Here is a 17101-nt window from a genome sequence, read left to right on the forward strand (position 1 = left end):
CGACTCTAACGTCTGCAGGCTTTGCCATTAATGAGGCAGACATGTGTGTATATTATCGCTGTGGTGGGGGCGAAGGAGTTATATTGTGCTTATATGTTGATGATATATTGATATTTGGCACAAACATTGATGTGATCAATGAAGTCAAGTCTTTTCTATCAAAGAGTTTTGATATGAAAGATCTGGGAGAAGCTGATGTGATTCTAAACATCAAGCTGATTAAGGCAGATGGTGGGATTACTCTCTCGCAATCTCACTATGTTGAAAAGGTTTTGAAGCGATTTGGCTTCTCTGAGTGCAAACCTTCTCCAACACCTTATGATCCCAGTGTGACACTGCGAAAGAACAAGAGAATTGGTTTAGACCAATTGAGATACTCTCAGATTGTCGGTTCACTCATGTATCTTGCTGGTGCAACAAGGCCCGATATCTCGTTTGCTGTGAGCAAATTGAGCAGGTTCATGTCAAACCCCGGGATTGATCATTGGCATGCACTTGAGCGGGTTATGCGCTACCTGCAAGGTACAATGAGTTATGGAATTCACTATTCTGGTCAGCATGTAGTACTTGAAGGATATAGTGATTCGAACTGGATATCTGATGCAGACGAGCTTTATGCCACCAGTGGTTATGTCTTTACTATTGGTGGAGGTGCGGTATCATAGAGGTCATGCAAGCAGACCATTTTGACGAGGTCAACCATGGAAGCCGAGCTAGCTGCACTTGACACAGCAACCGTTGAGGCAGAATGGTTGCGTGAACTCTTGATGGACTTGCCGGTGGTTGAGAAACCAATACCAGCTATCCTTATGAACTGTGACAATCAGATAGTGATTGCTAAAGTGACGAGTTCTAAGGATAATGGAAAGTCATCAAGACATGTCAAAAGACGATTGAAGTCTGTCAGAAAGTTGAGAAACTCCGGAGTTATAAGTGTGACTTATATTTCAACAGATAAAAATCTGGCAGATCCTTTTACCAAGGGACTACCACGTAATGTGATAGAAATCGCATCGAGAGAGATGGGTATGAGACCCGAATAAAGTTGCCATGGTGGGAACCCAGTCTATGTGATCGGAGATCCCGTGAATTAGGTCCTGGGAAGAACAAGCCATTGGTGAACTGAGGAGAGTAACCTTTGACCCTCTCTAAGTAAAGATGCAATACTCTCAAATGATGTAAGGCAGGTTGGCTTTGTGCCTTAATGTGTTCTGTTGGCTTGTATTAGCGAAGATGTTGTCCTGCAGAACATTCTTTGAAAGAACACACCTATATGAGTTAGACTGTCTAACGTCGCAGTCTATGAGATCTGGGTGATCTCTAGTAAACTCATGAAGAGACCTTGGAGTACGACGTATATGCTCCACCCGAGAAGGGGACTACTGGTAGCCAAGTACTGGTCATGACTTCAAGTGAAACCCATTCACGCAAAACATGCAATTCAAGGCATAGTCCATTGTCCAAGTTGTGGGTTGGTGTAGCTTGGAGTTCTAGGCGGAAGTTTAACTTAACAGTCTCTGCTGAAAAAACTAGTATATTAAACAGTAGTGAACAGTGGCGAAAACTGTAGATGGGCATTTGAGATCTGGTGGGGGATTGTTAGGATTTATGGGCTTGGCCCAATTAAGATATTCAAATAAATCCCAGAAAATCTCAAAAGCCCATACAAGAGGATGGCTAGAGGATAGGTGGAACCATTAGCACCATATTGCTAGCTCTAGTGGAGTAGAGCTAGCTTAAATATGGAAGCCACACTCACTCACCAAGTCATGGATGAGAGGAGAGAGTGTGGAGAGCCACACGCGCGCGCGCTCGCCTCGCCTGGCCGGGCCGGGGCGGGGCGAAGGGCGCGGGCGCACGACATGCGCGTGAATGGTCCGCCGAAATCCGGCCCCTCGCCTTGCGGGGGCGCGGCTACCTTTTGCCGTTTGATTTTTTTGGTTTCTTGGCTGTTACGCTTATCCTAATCGATCGCTATAAAATCTCAACTGATTGCGAGATTTTCGTGGGCGGATAAGCACGGGGGGTCGCAGACTCGGCCCTATAAAAGGAGCCCGGCAGCCAGCCTCCAAATCATCCTAATTCGCTTTCGCCTCTCTTCACAGCTGAGCCGCCTTCCAGTTCTCTTCATTCCGATCGTAGAGGTGCATCTGCGATTAGGAGAGCAGGTCTCCGGAACCCTTCGCCTTCTAGATCCTGCACCAGGAGAGGCCGAATAAGATTTTTGGGAAGCGTCTTCACGCGACTGCTCGTGATCTGATTGACCTCGTCGACCCTGCTGATTTCGCTACTTCAACATCGTCGACCCTGCTGATTCCGGCGCGTGCCATCTATCAGTAAGTCTAATCAGTACGCATCATCTGATTTGACTTGTTATTTCAGTTCTTCTGATTTGGTCATGATTTATATTCAGAATTTAAACTGGAATTTGTCTAATTATTCAACAGGTGCGACACCTTTTTTCTTCTCTCTCTCGCTCATTTCATTTTCGAAAAGTTTTCGGCCCTTTTGGTGAGAAGTGAAAACTCTCTGCAAGCAGCAGCCGGCGCAAAATGGTGTGCGCCCTGTGCTGGCAGTACGAGCTACACGTACGTACGTACGTACGTGGCCACACCCACATGGTGGTGAGTGGTGACTGCTGCTGAGGCCTTGAAACCCACGTACGCTGGCGCGGGACGCATGCATGGGCGGGCGGGGTATATATATCATGTACTGTATGCATGCATGGGCTTTTAATTTGTCATGTTACTGCCCACTGCGGCACTGCCTTGCAGTGATCAGATCAGAAAGGTGACGGACTGACGGTGACGGCCAGCCCGGGTGCGCAGTCGTGCCGGCGGTGCATTCAGATCGAGATAATGTACGTGCCCCACTGCCGCCGGGCCCGAGCTATAGGACTAGGATCGGATTCGGAATTCAGGCAGCTAGCCGCCTAACGCACCCCAGCCGACATGTTCGTTAAGGACTTGTTCGTTTGTGTCGGATTGGTGGGTCGGAACGATTCCGAGCCGAATTGCTTTTCTAATTTATATAAACTTTGATTAGCCGGAACGATTCCGGGTACAATCCGATATAACCGAACAAGGCCTAAGTATTTTCGAAGCGAGGGAGCGACATGGCGGCAGTTAATGAGAGATGCGCACACATTAACTCGGGATCTTGCTTTATCCAGAGGCCACACCACATCGTCGTTGGCGCTGCGCCATAGCAAGTGCCAAGAATAATCATTCACTGCTTGACACAATGACACTGTACCACCACCACCGGTGGATGTGGATGGGCTTGGGCAGCTGCCCTGCCTCGAAACGTCGTTGGGCCGGTCTGGGCCATTCAGAAAAACAGGAAGGGGACGTACATAATGCGCAGCAACTACTGCTAAACAAACTGTATTTCTTATGGCCCATATATGGGTTCAGCTAGGCCCACCACGTAACGCATTTTCTCGCTTTCTTAATTGCCTTTTTTTTTTTTTGCTGTTACACAAATCCATCCATCTGCGGCGCCCAAGCTAGAACTGGAGCTAAAGAACTGCTCACACTACTGTCTACTGGTCAGACACCTGCCCTCCAGCCGGTTTCAATGGACTGTGCAAACATGCCATGACATGACTGCGGCTGCGACTGAGCATTATTGCTCCACAAATACAATTTTTTTTTTCAAATTTTCTTTGTTCGTCCCCATCACTTTTGAACCAAAACAAAGTTAAAACAATGTGCTAGAGTATTTATATATGTACACATACAATACATGCAATAATGATGTGTGATCGCTTGAATTTCCACACGTACGGCCCTTTTCATGTTTTGTTTTTTTTGGATTTTTTTTTTACGTTAGCTCTAGTCAATGAAATAATAATCTAGCTAGCGTGGCCGGCGGCCTTCGCATAGTTTTTATCAATTGACCTTTCGATTTTTTAACTCTTATTAAGAATTAGCCCGCGGAGTGTTTCAATTCGTTCGTTCTATCGGATAGAATTTCGGTCAACAAAAAGAGGAGAGGAGGAAATGATGTGAAACAAATAACGTTACGTATCCACGGAATACGTTTGTGAAGTCAGAAGAAAGCCTCTTCCCGTGCTGACACTTGCTCAGGTTCAGGCTGCCCGCTCTGCCGCCGCCTATAAATGAGTCCTCCTGTCCCACGGACGAAAACAAATCCCCCACAGTTCCCTTTCCCTCCGTCCACCCGCCCTTCTCCTTCGTTCCCGGCTAAGTGGCCAACGGACGTGCGATCCGGCGCGCTTCCTCGCCGTCGATCGGAGGCCGAGAGGAATGTCAGGGGCGGCATCCGTGAAGGACCGGGCCACCGGCCTCATCGACAAGTTCGTGCTCCGCGAGGCCCGCGGCAGCTCCGTCGAGGTCAGGCGCAAACTCTTCTCTGGTTAATTAGTTGTCGCTCGATTGTTCTTCAGAAAAAAAAAACATATATGCTCTTTTTGCTCTCGATCGTCTGGGTCGCCCTCCGCAAATCAATTCCGTTTCGCTGTATTCGTGACTAGTCCTAGCTAGGCTCGATTGTTACTGGCGGTGGCAATGTTTGGTCTGGTCAAGGAACAGTGGCGTGAGTTGTGACCAATGTAGTAGTGGAAGGCAGGTTGGTCGACAGATGCCAACCTAGTGTTTGACCCTTCGTTTATCGATGGATCGTTTCGCGATCCATAAACTAGTATGGGTTGATTTGATCGTTCAACAACGTGTGGATACTGGATAGATAAGATAGATAGTTGTCTTGCGCGGCCTCTTCCGTGATGCTTTTGCTCAGCTCAGCTGCGCGGTTTTGCCTGGAATTGCGTTAATGTATGTGTGTATATATGTATGTACTTTCTTTTTTGATGGCATTTTTTTTAACTTTATTTGTTTAGTCATCTTTTGTTTGTAGTCGTAGATACTTGGTCATGGGTGGACAGTGTCCAAACATTTCCGAATGTTTTTAATAATAAAAAAGTAGAATTCTAGTTTCTGAATATGCACAAGCTAGGGCCATGTCTAGTACATTCCGGAGAAGAAAAAAAGAATAGCCCTGTCATTTCTTAGTTTATTTGCCTCTGTTTTTTTAAGATTCTGGAGATAGGCAGCAGACAGCTAGCTAGACTATTTAGGGCGTGTTTTATTGAGCCGTGGCTTTTGAAAAATCTGTTGTGAGCTATAGTTTGTTTAAAAAAAATATATGCTATGATCAATATGGGTCTTGAGAAAATCAAAAGCTCTTTGGCTTTGGCTGAGAAGCTATATCTTCTAGAGAAAAAATGTTAGGCAGATTATATAAGTTTCTCACTAATCAAATCTCTCTCCCTCTCTCACTTTTTTTTTAAGATACAGGAGGGGGAGCCCCTACTGAGATTTTATTGAAAATGAGAAAAGAAAATGTTACAACTTAGCCTGGTTACAAAAGGTAATCCAAAAGATCTAATAATTAAGCAGTTTACATTTACAAGCATTGGAGCAAGTAGAACAACTCTTATGTCTGCTCTCCCTCTCTCACTAACAAGAGGACCTTGTGTGTTAGCCTCTTCTTTTTCCTCCCGTAGATATATATATATAGTGCAGTCGTTAACCCCTTCCTTCCTGCGGCCTGAGATACATGCATACTATCTTTGATTATGATCACCTTATGAAATAAAAATCAATTTGAGACTGACATAACCATAGAGATGCTACCAGTGGTCATTGCTTGCTTATATAGATACATGTCAATATATATGGTTATTTCGGTCATATGAATAAATAAGTTGGCCCTTGTTTTACTTTTCAAGTTCCTGCGAGTGATATTATCCCACAACAAGCATTATTTGTATCCTCAGTTTCTATGTTCAACTGTTAACAGGTATATTTATACGGAGGCCAAGTGACATTTTGGAAAAACAACTTCGGTCAGCAACTGCTTTTTATCAGTAACAAGGTATTCAGATCTTTTAGTTTCAGTAAAAAAGTGCTTTCTGTTCATTCTTATTTTATTGCACAATCAGCTAGGTGCTACTCTCCATTTTCCTATCATGTTGCCATTGGACAATGTCAGGATTAGACTGGCATTTCAAACTCGTTAGCCTTCACCATTATGTTACAGTAAATACTAAATGTCCGGTGATCCACTGGTATATATATAGCAGGGAGCTATATGCTAAGTCTTCTCTCCTATTCAAGGTGTTGCAAGTTTTCACAAGTTTGAGTATGGCTCCATCATCGGTCCTAGTAATTATACATTTCTATTTTTCTTACCAGGCTACTTTTAAACCGCCAAAAGCAGTTCGTGGTGGTATCCAAATTTGCTTCCCTCAAGTATGGTCATCAAGCTATTATAGCCAACAAGTTCTGTTTCCCATGGATCAGCAATTCGCCTTTGTAACACCCAGATTAACAATGCCATGCCATCTTGCAGCTAGGTAACCATGGAGTTCTTGAACAGCATGGATTTGCAAGGAACCGGTTTTGGAGTGTCGATGAAAGCCCACCTCCTTTTCCAGTTGCTACTTCCAATTGTCATGTTGACTTGATACTCAAGTCATCTCCCGAGGATTTGAAGATCTGGCCACATAGGTCCACCATCTAATCATTCACTGAATCATCTATATCTGATTAAAAAAAAAAGTTTCACGAGATCCATCGGGCCTCGCCACTGATCAAATCATGTTCACTGCCCATGCCTTGCAGTTACGAATTTCGTCTGAGAGTTGCTCTGAGTCCAAGGGGAGATCTTATTCTTACATCTCGCATAAAAAACATCAGCTCAGACAGCAAGCCATTCCAATTTACATTTGCATACCACACCTACTTTTCGGTGTCTGACATCAGGTACCTTGTGAAACGCCATTCGTTTGCTTTATGTTTGCACCAAATTAGTGCAAAGGTGCAAAGCCAATAAAAAAAACTTGCTTCAATACTGGGTGATGCTGAATTTATCACCTTCAGACTTTTTTGAATAACCTTCAGACTCAATACGCCTTCAAATCTTCAAGGAAAAGGGGACTGTGTACAAGGAACTGCTTATCTTCGAACAGGAACCTCACGATCACAACCTTACCATGTGCTTTAAGAATAGACTACTGTGCGGATCATCAGATAGATTTACATGGACCATTGGCTTACTTTCAGTTCCCATTCCCTGAAACTTTTTTTTTTTTTGCATACAGTGAAGTGAGGGTTGAAGGTCTGGAGACCTTGGACTATCTTGACAACCTGCACTCCAAGAAACGTTTTACTGAACAAGGAGATGCGGTTGTATTCGAGTCCGAAGTAAGCCGCTTGTGTTCTGCTGAATCTCATGGTTTGACGCCATTTCTGTACCCAATTAATGAAACTCTAACCACGTTTATGTCGCTTTTCTGAGTAAGGTGGACAAGGTGTATTTGAGTGCTCCGCCGAAGGTTGCGATCATCGACCACGAGAAGAAAAGAACGTTTGTGTTGAGAAAAGAGGGCCTTCCTGACGTTGGTGAGCTACAAAATTAGGACATCCTTTCATTCTTCGATTGCAATGTTTGGTTTGTGAAATTCTGGGTTTTAAACTGCTATGGAGGCTGGCCTTTTCGTTCCCAACGGTACATATCGTCGCCCTTTCTCATTTTTTTGCAGTCGTTTGGAACCCCTGGGACAAGAAGGACGAGGGGTACAAGAGCATGCTGTGCGTCGGGGCTGCGGCTATTGAGAAGTCAGTCACTTTAAAGCCAGGCGAAGAGTGGACAGGGAAGCAGGAAATTTCTGCTGTGCCGTCCAGTTACAGCAGCGGGCAGTTGGACCCTGAACTGATTCGTCGAATGCACACAATATAAAGTTTACCTGCGATTGCATCCTACGTGAGTATTCTGCACTAAACTTTTGAGTGTCAGCACAAAAAAAATCGTGCCTCCTTCCTTACACTATTCTGTTATAAGCCACCTGTTTACTTGGAATTATGCCCTTTGTTTTCCTGTCAGGTTCCAAACTAGCCTGTGGTTTTTTTTTTATTATTATTATTCTGAAGCAGCACTGGGATTGGAATCATCACCCTGTTAATTACTAGACAAATTGGGCCGGGGGAGTTTTTCATCCATAGCTGGGGCCGGAGGTGCCATTCCGATCCGTATACAATATTCTTTTTCTCTGTGTTTTTTTGGTATTGTATTGTACCACTAGTCCGCTGCAAAAGGAAGCCCCAAGTTTGTACTGCATGTGGCAAACAAAACTACCAAGATATACTAATTGAGTTGTATAATAAAGCGTCACACGTTTCTTTCTGTGTTGTCTGGAGAGAATGGGGATTGTCACGCTACTGTTAGAACGCTGACCAGGAATTCCATTTGGCACGGAGAGTTTTATCTCACATCAAGCTGTGTAGTACGGCCCGATACTTCTGAATGCTACATTGCTTCATATCACCGCACAATTTAGAAATGACATTGGAGCCAATGGAAATCGAGAAATTAACGAATACTTCGGTTTACTACTACAGATGTGATCTACACAGACGCTAGCCTGACTACTTTTGCCTTGTGTTTGGCTGGCTAAACAAACGGTGAGGTTGTAGCTATTAGTGGTCAATGGGCTGTGTCGTGCTAGCACGGTCCGAACCTGTAGGTGCTAGGCCGAGGCACAACACGGATCGTGCCCGCCTGTGAGCCGAAGTCTAATTCCAAGCACGACGCGACTAATTTAAAACGGTTCGTGTCGGGCTATTGTGTCGTGCCGAGCTACTGTGTCAAGCGGTCTTGAAACTAACTTGTATTTTTCTATTTCTATTGCTCGTTTTCTTATTTTTTTTGTAACAGAACTCGAAAATAGTTTAAAAGTGGGGGGTTTGAGTTTGTCATAATTGTATATATGATGCGCTAAATTGGGGGCGAATAAGGTCGGTCCACAAGCAGGTCATGCCCTTGATAAGTTGTGTGTGGATCTGAAGAATGAATTATGAAAGGTATCGTGCTCATCCCGTGGGAGATGCGAAGAGCAACACTAGTAGAGCAAGATGTGAAGAGCGCCAATTGGTTTGGTCAAATGAAATGGTAGATCTCGGGAGTGCGCACTCCACGTTCGAGAGTACGACTTACGAGTCACCACTAGCAAGAGGATCACATGACAACCTTGGGATTGCCTTAACAGAGAGAGTGCGTGTACATCGTCGAACCTCAAAAGAAAAACCGTCATGCCAACATCTATCTTTCCATTGGTTTGTAACACCCTAACACTAGCTTGTTAATGTTTGAGATGTTGTTTAGTAACTAGTTTACTTTTGTAGTAAATTATTTTTCTCTCTCTTGTACTTGTAAGCTTGTTAATGTTTGAGATCTAGCATGACACCTTTGTTGTTTATGTAAGATATTTATAAGTTGTATCAATAAATATTGAGGTACAGTATTGATGGGATATATATAAACCATGGTAATACACGGACATGACTAGCCACTCCAAAAAAATCTTACATTTTAGTACGTGCTATTTTTTTTGGAGCTACTCGAGAGGCTCTTCCTCACGCATCGGCGTCACGTTACTTTGTTGCCGAAAAGACCAGAGGTTCCTGTTGGTACAGAGCTGTGGCTCACATCAAACTTTGTAGTGAGGTCAGGGTCCAGTAATGAAAAGAACGCTCCGCCATTTGCACACCGCTGACAAACATGTCGCCATGTCTGTCCCTCGCGACCAGCCATCACATGCATGAACAAGGACAGAACCACAGAACGCAAAGCAAAATAAACATGGGGAATTAGAGCTGATTTTTTTATGTGCGTTTTCTTCTCTCTCTCTCTCTCTACAACGCGTAGTAGGAGTAAAGGTGCACCGTGCACACACATGCATAGCACACACACTGTCACACCAGCACCATGCATTTCCTAGCCAAATTAAACTGACAGTAGTATAAGCCCCAGAGGCCCACACAGACACTGCCTAGTCATCATCATCTACCGCGCGGCGGGCGTGGGCGTGGGCGTGGGCGTGCGGCGCGACGACCCGAAGTGCCAGAAGGACGGCGTCCAGGTCCAGAACGGCGGCGAGCGGTTCCGGCGCTCCGGCGCGCTGGGCGGCCCGGCGTCCAGGCCCAGCATGCCCCACATCACCTCGACGTCGTGGTACCCGCAGGTCTGCACGTCCCTGTGGAGGTCCACGATCCCTGCTCGCTCTGCATCGCAGCCGACGAGCCAAGACGCGGCCCGTTGCAACGGGGGAACAGTTAGTGTTATACTCCGCGTAGATAGCAAACTGGTGGTACAAACAGTCTGTCTTCAGACCACGTCACGATGCGCATCACTGTTCATCATGTGGATCGGAGTCGGAGATGTGGAGGTGTGATTATTGGAACTTTTGTTGCTACGGACGGCAGTACAGGAGAATGCCGGCCATATGCCTCTTGTATGCCAGTGTAAAAGGATGTTGACACAATTATTAAAAAAAACAGAGAGATTAGAGATAATTTGGCTAATAAGCCAGGTCAATCTGTATCCAAACAGGCCGTTGAAAGCAAAGGGTGTAGGAGCACAAGGCGGCGTGGTAGTGTCCGCCCCTGTGAATTTCCTCCCAATCGTGAACCTAGCTGTCGACACGATCTGTGTGCCTCTGGGGTTCATCAGATTACTGTAACTGAGAAGCTAGCTAGATCATATACTTGGAGTCTATGCAGCATTGGAAATCCCTGTACAAAGTAAACGGATGCTTACCGGTGCGGCGGCGCACGCGCGCGGCGACGACGGCGAGCCAGGCGCGGCGCGCCGGAGCGACGACCCGCGCGCGCCACCACGCCATGGCGCGCGTCCCGGCGACCCTGGGCGCCCCGCCGCCTGGTCCGCGCGGCGGCTCCGACGGCCGCCGGGCACGGCTCCCTAGCCGCGCCGTGGCTCCGGACTAGGGCTGAGCTTGCTAGTAGGGTGTTGAACGAACCACCGTACGTGCCCTCTCTCGCGCTGCTCTCCCCGCTTCTCACCGACTGCTAATGCCAAAGTAGTAATGGGGCATCGGATCCTGACCCTGTGGTAGTAGTGGTGGTGGTGGTGTGTGCGGGTGTAGCGGCCGGGCGTTTAAAACTCGCACGGCTCCAATCAATGCCGCTGTCGCCTCTTCGTTTCGCGCAAAATACGCACGCACGCACGCGCTACCAGCCGGGGCTGCGGTTCGTTGGCGAGCGATTTGATGCGATCCCGGCCAGGTCGGCGTGCACACGGGGGCCGGGCCTTTAATTGGCCGTGCCGCGCGCACGATCGGCCGCGCATGTGCCCGCGGATCGCGAGCCCAGCCACGCGGTGCATCATACTTGCATTGCACTGAGGTCGTGGGATATGGCAGCACAGTACACGAATCCACGCCACGGGTTTGTCCGTTGGGACCGGCCCGGCCCGCCGGTCGTTGGCGACGGCAATCAAACGCGCAGGGGGTTTTAATTCCAGGGCCGCGTTCTCTGTGTGGCGCTGGGCTCCGGGCCTCTGGTACGGCGATCTCGCCGCGATCGTCTCGCTCTCCATGCCGTCGGTGACCAGCACGGGCGCCAACGGTCGCGGTCCGCATCCGGCCTGGACGACGCAGCTGCTGCCGGCTGCGCCTGCCGCCGCCTTGCACGCGACGGCCACCTCGGTCCTCGGCCCATCCGGTTGAAACCCACGCTCGCGCATTATCCGTCGGGGGCGTTGGTGGGTGCCAATGGCAGTCCCACTTCGAATGCAACTGCGGTTAACCAAATCGTTTCTCGGACACCAGCGAACACGAGAAACTCGACCGGTTTTTGTCGAAATCCGAATTATTCGACTGGCTTGAAATTTAAATCAAGAGGACTGGTTTTCGTTTGTCTCCGCCCACAAACCGGTAATCCCGGCCTGTTTTTTTTTGTTTTTTCATTTGTAAAGTTCATTTTACTTGCAAAAAAAACTAATATATTGTTTGGTTCACGAAAATGCTAATGGTAATGATTCAAACCCGATTACCAGCGGTAACAAGTTTAAATATACCGATATTAATTTCTAGTATGATATCTGATTATGTTGAACTTAAACAAACACCATTTAACATTATCAGTTATTCAATATGTTATAAATATATGGACAAAACGGCACCTAAATTTGTATTTACAAACCGATAGAGAATTTCGAAATCTGCCCAGAAACCGTGAATGCTGACAAGTAAACCGCAGTTTATCGGTGCAATTTGTTGTTTTTACAAAAAAATGATTGTTTTTTTGTACAAGTAAATATGAGATGTATTAGATTACTCAGAAATATGCGTAGTTTTTTTTTGTTTTTTTTTTTCATTTTTAGTTTTTGAACAAAAATTTAAAAATGGTTGGGGAAACGTTCCCGGGCTGGGGTCGAAAACGGTGAACCGGCCGATTTTCTCATGATTTTCGGTTATTATTTTAAAACTTAATCGCAACCAGTCGAAATGTTGTGCAACCGAAATTTCAAAACAAATGCAATATATATAGTTAGTGCACTTCTCCAAGTTTGCAATAACTAATTGTTATTCGTCCTTTTTTGTAATAAAAATAGATTAAACAAAAATAGTTGGTCATTGTGCATGTTGTTCCTATTGCCTTTCCATTGCCTACTATGAGCTAATATTGTTAAAATCAATGTTTTAAGTCGTTTTGTCGGTTTGAGTCGCCAGAGCACCGATAAGTCGACTTATCGAGAGACTCGGACGACTAATCGATAATAAGTCGTCTTTGTCTCAATAAAATGACACGTGACGACTTGCCCTATTTTTTGTATGTAATAATATAATGCTTTAACCCAAAAACTGATTATAATGAAGGAAATGATTCACTTGTCCAAATACAGTTAAAAACTCATAAGAACTTACTTTAAATGGCACTCATAAGACCTTCGCCCTTTTTATTACTTGTCCATGCCTTTTTTTTATTTAAGTCGTCCACGATTCAAAACTGTGACTAATCATTTGAGTCGGTCGATTAGTCGAACGACTTGATGTTAAGTCGTGTAAGTCGTATCGACACTACATATCGTTGCCAAAAAACCGATACAGCTGACTAATCACAATAGATCGCGATTAGTCGAACGACTTTAAAATCACCGGTTAAAATTATACATAAGTGTAGGTTGAATCTTGGTTATCGGCTTCACATTCACATCCATCTAACTTTTATTGTCGGCTCCACATTCTCAGGACGATGTGGAGGTTGCTTGTTAAGCAAGTTGGTGAACATATCAAAGTTCATACTTCGCATCTATAGCGAGACAAGTAGTGGAAGTCTACAAATGGTGAAGAAGGCTTGTGAACTAGAGAGTGGGAGGTTTGAATGAAACTAAGGACGTGTTCGGCTGGCTACAAGCCGACACTGTTGCAGCTGTTTGGATTGCTGCAGCTGCAATCCATAGAGAGAAAAATACTGTAGAAGCCGCAGCCGCAGCCGGATTGCAGCCGCAGCAAGCCGCAGCGAACAAGCTGTAAATGCCCATCGATTTATATGGTGGTGTCAAGCACTCTGAGCCGAAAGCGGCACGAGAGATAAAATAATGATTGGACGCGAGACAATTGGGCCTCAACCATAGATGTTTGAGTGAGGTGTCTAGAATGGAGTGTGTCCTGTTACTTTTTATATTTAAAAATATTCAAAATTTTAAAACTATAGCACCACTGAAAAACAAAAATAGGTGTGTGTCGCCTCGTCAATGGACAACACAGACCTAATCGTATACATTTTCAAATTTTCTTCATATCAAAGTTAGTGGACAACTACCGCTCAAGAGAAAGAGAAAGACGGCACGTCTCCCATGCCTAATAGAGGAGTGGCAGGCTTCTTCCCCCATAATACAAATTGTCCTTATTAAATAGAGTGTCTAGTATATTTCATATAAAAATTGTCATAGACTAACCGACTAACGTGGGGAGGTGCAAGACATGTCAGAGCTCCCCACGCGCTCACCAAAAATATAAAAAGGTGTGCCCGCTAGGATTTGAATCGTGGTATTTAAAAACACAACGCTCGTCTCTAACCACTAAAAAAATGAAAATTTTAAACTATACCACCACCGAGAAAAAACCAAAATAGGTGTATGTCGCCGGATCAATAGACATTATAGATCGAATAGTAGACTTTTTTCAATTTTTCTTTTTTTCAATTTTTCTTTATTTCAAAGTTTATGGAGACCTGTCACCCGAGAGAAGGGAGAAGGACTATACGTCGCTTGGTTCTCTCCTTGTTAAATAGGGTGTCTAGTATTGAGATGATAACGAGTACATACCCGTTAGATAGTACCATTCTATATCCGTACCCGCTAGGAAAGTCTTAAATTACAATATATCAATCACTCAAAATATTAAATAAACATAAAAACAACTTCAACTTCACATATAACAAATATTACATAACTTGGTATCTAGACAAATGATAGCTAGAGAAGGCAGAAGAGTTTTGTTTTAGCTAAAATAGGCTCTATTAGATGGTTATAGTGGAACTAGTGCGGGTATATTTTATCAATAGGTAGAGGTTTTTACTCATTAAATAATCGTGGGTAAAGAAATCATCTCGTACTCGCCTTTATATCGAGTAAAATCCGTCGAATATTCGGATTTCGGGTACCCATTGACATCTTTAGTCTAATATATTCTATATAAAAATTATCAATGACTGACTAGTGTGGAGAGGTGCAAGTTAGAGTTCCTCAAGTTCCCCCGCGCTTATAAGAAAATATATGAATGGTGTGTCTGCTGGGATTCGTGCCTTGGTCTAAATAATGTAGTTTGTGTTATATAAAGAATTCGTGTATGATAAAAAAAAATAGCAATAGTAAAAATGGGAAAACGGCCGCGGTACGCGTCCACCAAACCTAACCTGCGAACCGCAGCAGCGGAATTGCGTAGCGTAACCATATTCGTTTGTGTCGGATTACTTCTAGAATTATTTTAACTAATCAAAATTTATATAAATTAAAGAAGCAATCCGATTAGAAACACAAAAGAGCGAGGGCTAAAGCGGCTCATCGGAGACACGACAGTAGTGACGAGACTGACCTCTTCTCGCCAAGAAGTAACAGAAAAACGCAGCCCTTCCTTCCTTGCTTCCCATGCTCGCATCGCGTCCTTCTCTTCCCGACTTCCTCGCGTTCATTTCTTCACCCCACCCGCCCCCAAACGCCAAATCTAACAGCAAAGGTCCGGAACCTTCTAGCCGCACCTAGGGTTTGGATTGGCGCCGAGCATGGCGTACGTCGACCACGCCTTCTCCATCTCCGACGAGGACGACCTCGTCGGCGGCGCCATGGGGGGCCCGCGCGGGGCGCCCGTGAAGGAGATCGCCTTCGCCGCCGCGCTGCTCGCCTTCGGGGCGCTCGGTACCATCGGTGGCCTGCTAATGGCTGTCAACCGCGTCGGAGGGGACCGCGCGCACGGTGAGTCAGACAATCCGAATCCCCCTCCCTCCGTTTGCTCTTCTGCTGCCTCTACCTCAACCTCTCCTCTCTCGTCTCGATGCGAGCAGCTGGAGTTCCCTTCCTGCGTGCACCTCATAGAATCCGCACGCTTTTATCAGATCTCTGCGGGATTTTTAGCTGCACGGTGACATCGAGTTCCCTTAGGGTTTCAGGAATTCCCCCGCCTGTTAGTCCTGTTTCGGGGCGCGAACCTAGCATTTTGACTTTTCATGCGATTACCTACCGCGAGCAATGTGACTGCACAAAGAGAGTTGGTTTATTTTCTTACAACTACTTATTATTAGTATCACATCCATCCTCGATCTGGATTGGGATGCTTGGGGTTGGTGATGCATCGATGTAGTTGACCGGGTTCCAATTGGTTGAACTGGCCTGTGTCCACTTATGGGTAATAATATTCATTTCATCAGACATGTCTATCTAAATTTTAGAGTGTCAACAAACCATCACAGGCCACAGCACTGAGTGCATTTGGTTGCCTCGAAGCTGCAGATGCAACAGGGGTTTAGGTGTAGTTTCATATGAATGCAGGAGTGGAAATTTTAATAAATTGGAGGCAATACCACCGCAACATATATCACATAATTTTCATACTCTATGATAGAAGCCTGTGATAGAGGGATAATAAGAACAAGTTGTGATTGGTACGCACAGTCTTCATAATTTGTATGGATGCTGATTCACCATTCAAGTACTGATGCGGTTTGAACCCTTTCATATAGCAGTTTTAGTTAAGTACGTATTCGATCACATGAAATGCTGTGCTTATGCATGAATTTTTTTACTCCCTTTACCTGAACTTATGACCCTTTATGTTGTATCAGGAATTTTCTTCATGATGTTGGGCATTGTAATGTTCATCCCTGGGTTCTACTACACAAGGATCGCCTACTATGCTTACAAAGGTTACAAGGGTTTCTCTTTTTCGAACATCCCACCGATCTGAAGGAGTGTGCTGCCTGCCTGCTGGTCATGAAGTGGTGTCGCTGGTTTAAGAGTTTGTCGACTCTGTCGAATGGCTCTGTAGACACCCTTGTTCTACATCTTTCTGTGGCCACATTCTCTTTGAACACTCTAGAATGAACTGGTGGATGTGTACAGATAAATGCAGCCATAGTTGTGCTCCATCGCTGTTTGGCCGATTGGAAGGTTGTTTGTTGTGCTAGTGTGACCATGTTCAACTGATACGCATTGCTACTTGTGCATTACTATCGTTTTTGTCAGGGACCTTAAATCATTATATGGGAATAAGATCTCGTCGTTCCAATTGTGAAGAATATACTACTGCCTCCAGTTTCAAACTGTCGTTTTTGTCAGGGACCTTAAATCATTCTATGGGAATAAGATCTCGTCGTTCCAATTGTGAAGAATATACTACTGCCTCCAGTTTCAAATTACAAGTTGTTTAGAACGGCCACACGGTAACTGGGAAGAATATACTACTTGCTCTAATTTCAAATTACAAGTTGTTTAGAACAGCAACACACTTTCCAAAATATAGCTTTGGACCCATGTTTTTTTTTTGCTAAAACTACATTTGTACTTTAGTAATAGTACTCTTTAAGGTAAATTGGTACATATAATTATTAGATTTTAAAACTAAATAACAAAACTATTATTTCTAGTCAAAGTTTTATAAGTATGACTCAAACTTTGTCCAAAAATGACTTTTAGTTCGAAACTGAGTAGTACATTGCTAGGGACCTTAAATCATTCTAGCAGCTGGCAAACCCAAGGCGATGGTGGTGGAGTAATGGAGACA

At 44.9% G+C, this 17101-nt stretch overlaps 3 protein-coding genes across 4 annotated transcripts; 2 read left to right on the forward strand and 1 right to left on the reverse strand.

The window, feature by feature from the left end:
- The first annotated feature begins 4075 nt into the window (after positions 1–4075).
- Positions 4076–8208, forward strand: LOC100192038 (apospory-associated protein). Of its 2 annotated transcripts, XM_008678241.4 has the most exons (9): positions 4076–4358; positions 5824–5898; positions 6219–6275; positions 6376–6533; positions 6648–6788; positions 7127–7229; positions 7328–7427; positions 7568–7788; positions 7909–8208. In XM_008678241.4, the coding sequence occupies exons 1-8, from the start codon at positions 4272–4274 to the stop codon at positions 7762–7764; spliced, it is 918 nt and encodes a 305-aa protein (XP_008676463.1). In that variant the 5' UTR covers positions 4076–4271; the 3' UTR covers positions 7765–7788; positions 7909–8208. The 2 variants fall into 2 exon arrangements, with proteins under 2 accessions (XP_008676463.1, NP_001130933.1); NM_001137461.1 differs by having other exon boundaries at positions 4164–4358; positions 7568–8204.
- Positions 8209–9543: 1335 nt separating this feature from the next.
- On the reverse strand, positions 9544–11093 carry LOC103654876 (uncharacterized). Its single transcript, XM_023302248.1, has 2 exons — positions 10621–11093; positions 9544–10085 (listed from the first exon to the last, which is right to left on the reverse strand). The coding sequence occupies exons 1-2, from the start codon at positions 10703–10705 to the stop codon at positions 9868–9870; spliced, it is 303 nt and encodes a 100-aa protein (XP_023158016.1). The 5' UTR covers positions 10706–11093; the 3' UTR covers positions 9544–9867.
- A 3880-nt stretch (positions 11094–14973) lies between these two features.
- Positions 14974–16606, forward strand: LOC100272280 (uncharacterized). Its single transcript, NM_001350731.1, has 2 exons — positions 14974–15297; positions 16164–16606. The coding sequence occupies exons 1-2, from the start codon at positions 15108–15110 to the stop codon at positions 16283–16285; spliced, it is 312 nt and encodes a 103-aa protein (NP_001337660.1). The 5' UTR covers positions 14974–15107; the 3' UTR covers positions 16286–16606.
- Positions 16607–17101: the final 495 nt, after the last annotated feature.

Source organism: Zea mays, chromosome 4, assembly GCF_902167145.1.
Source record: "Zea mays cultivar B73 chromosome 4, Zm-B73-REFERENCE-NAM-5.0, whole genome shotgun sequence".
Taxonomy (NCBI): Eukaryota; Viridiplantae; Streptophyta; class Magnoliopsida; order Poales; family Poaceae; genus Zea; species Zea mays.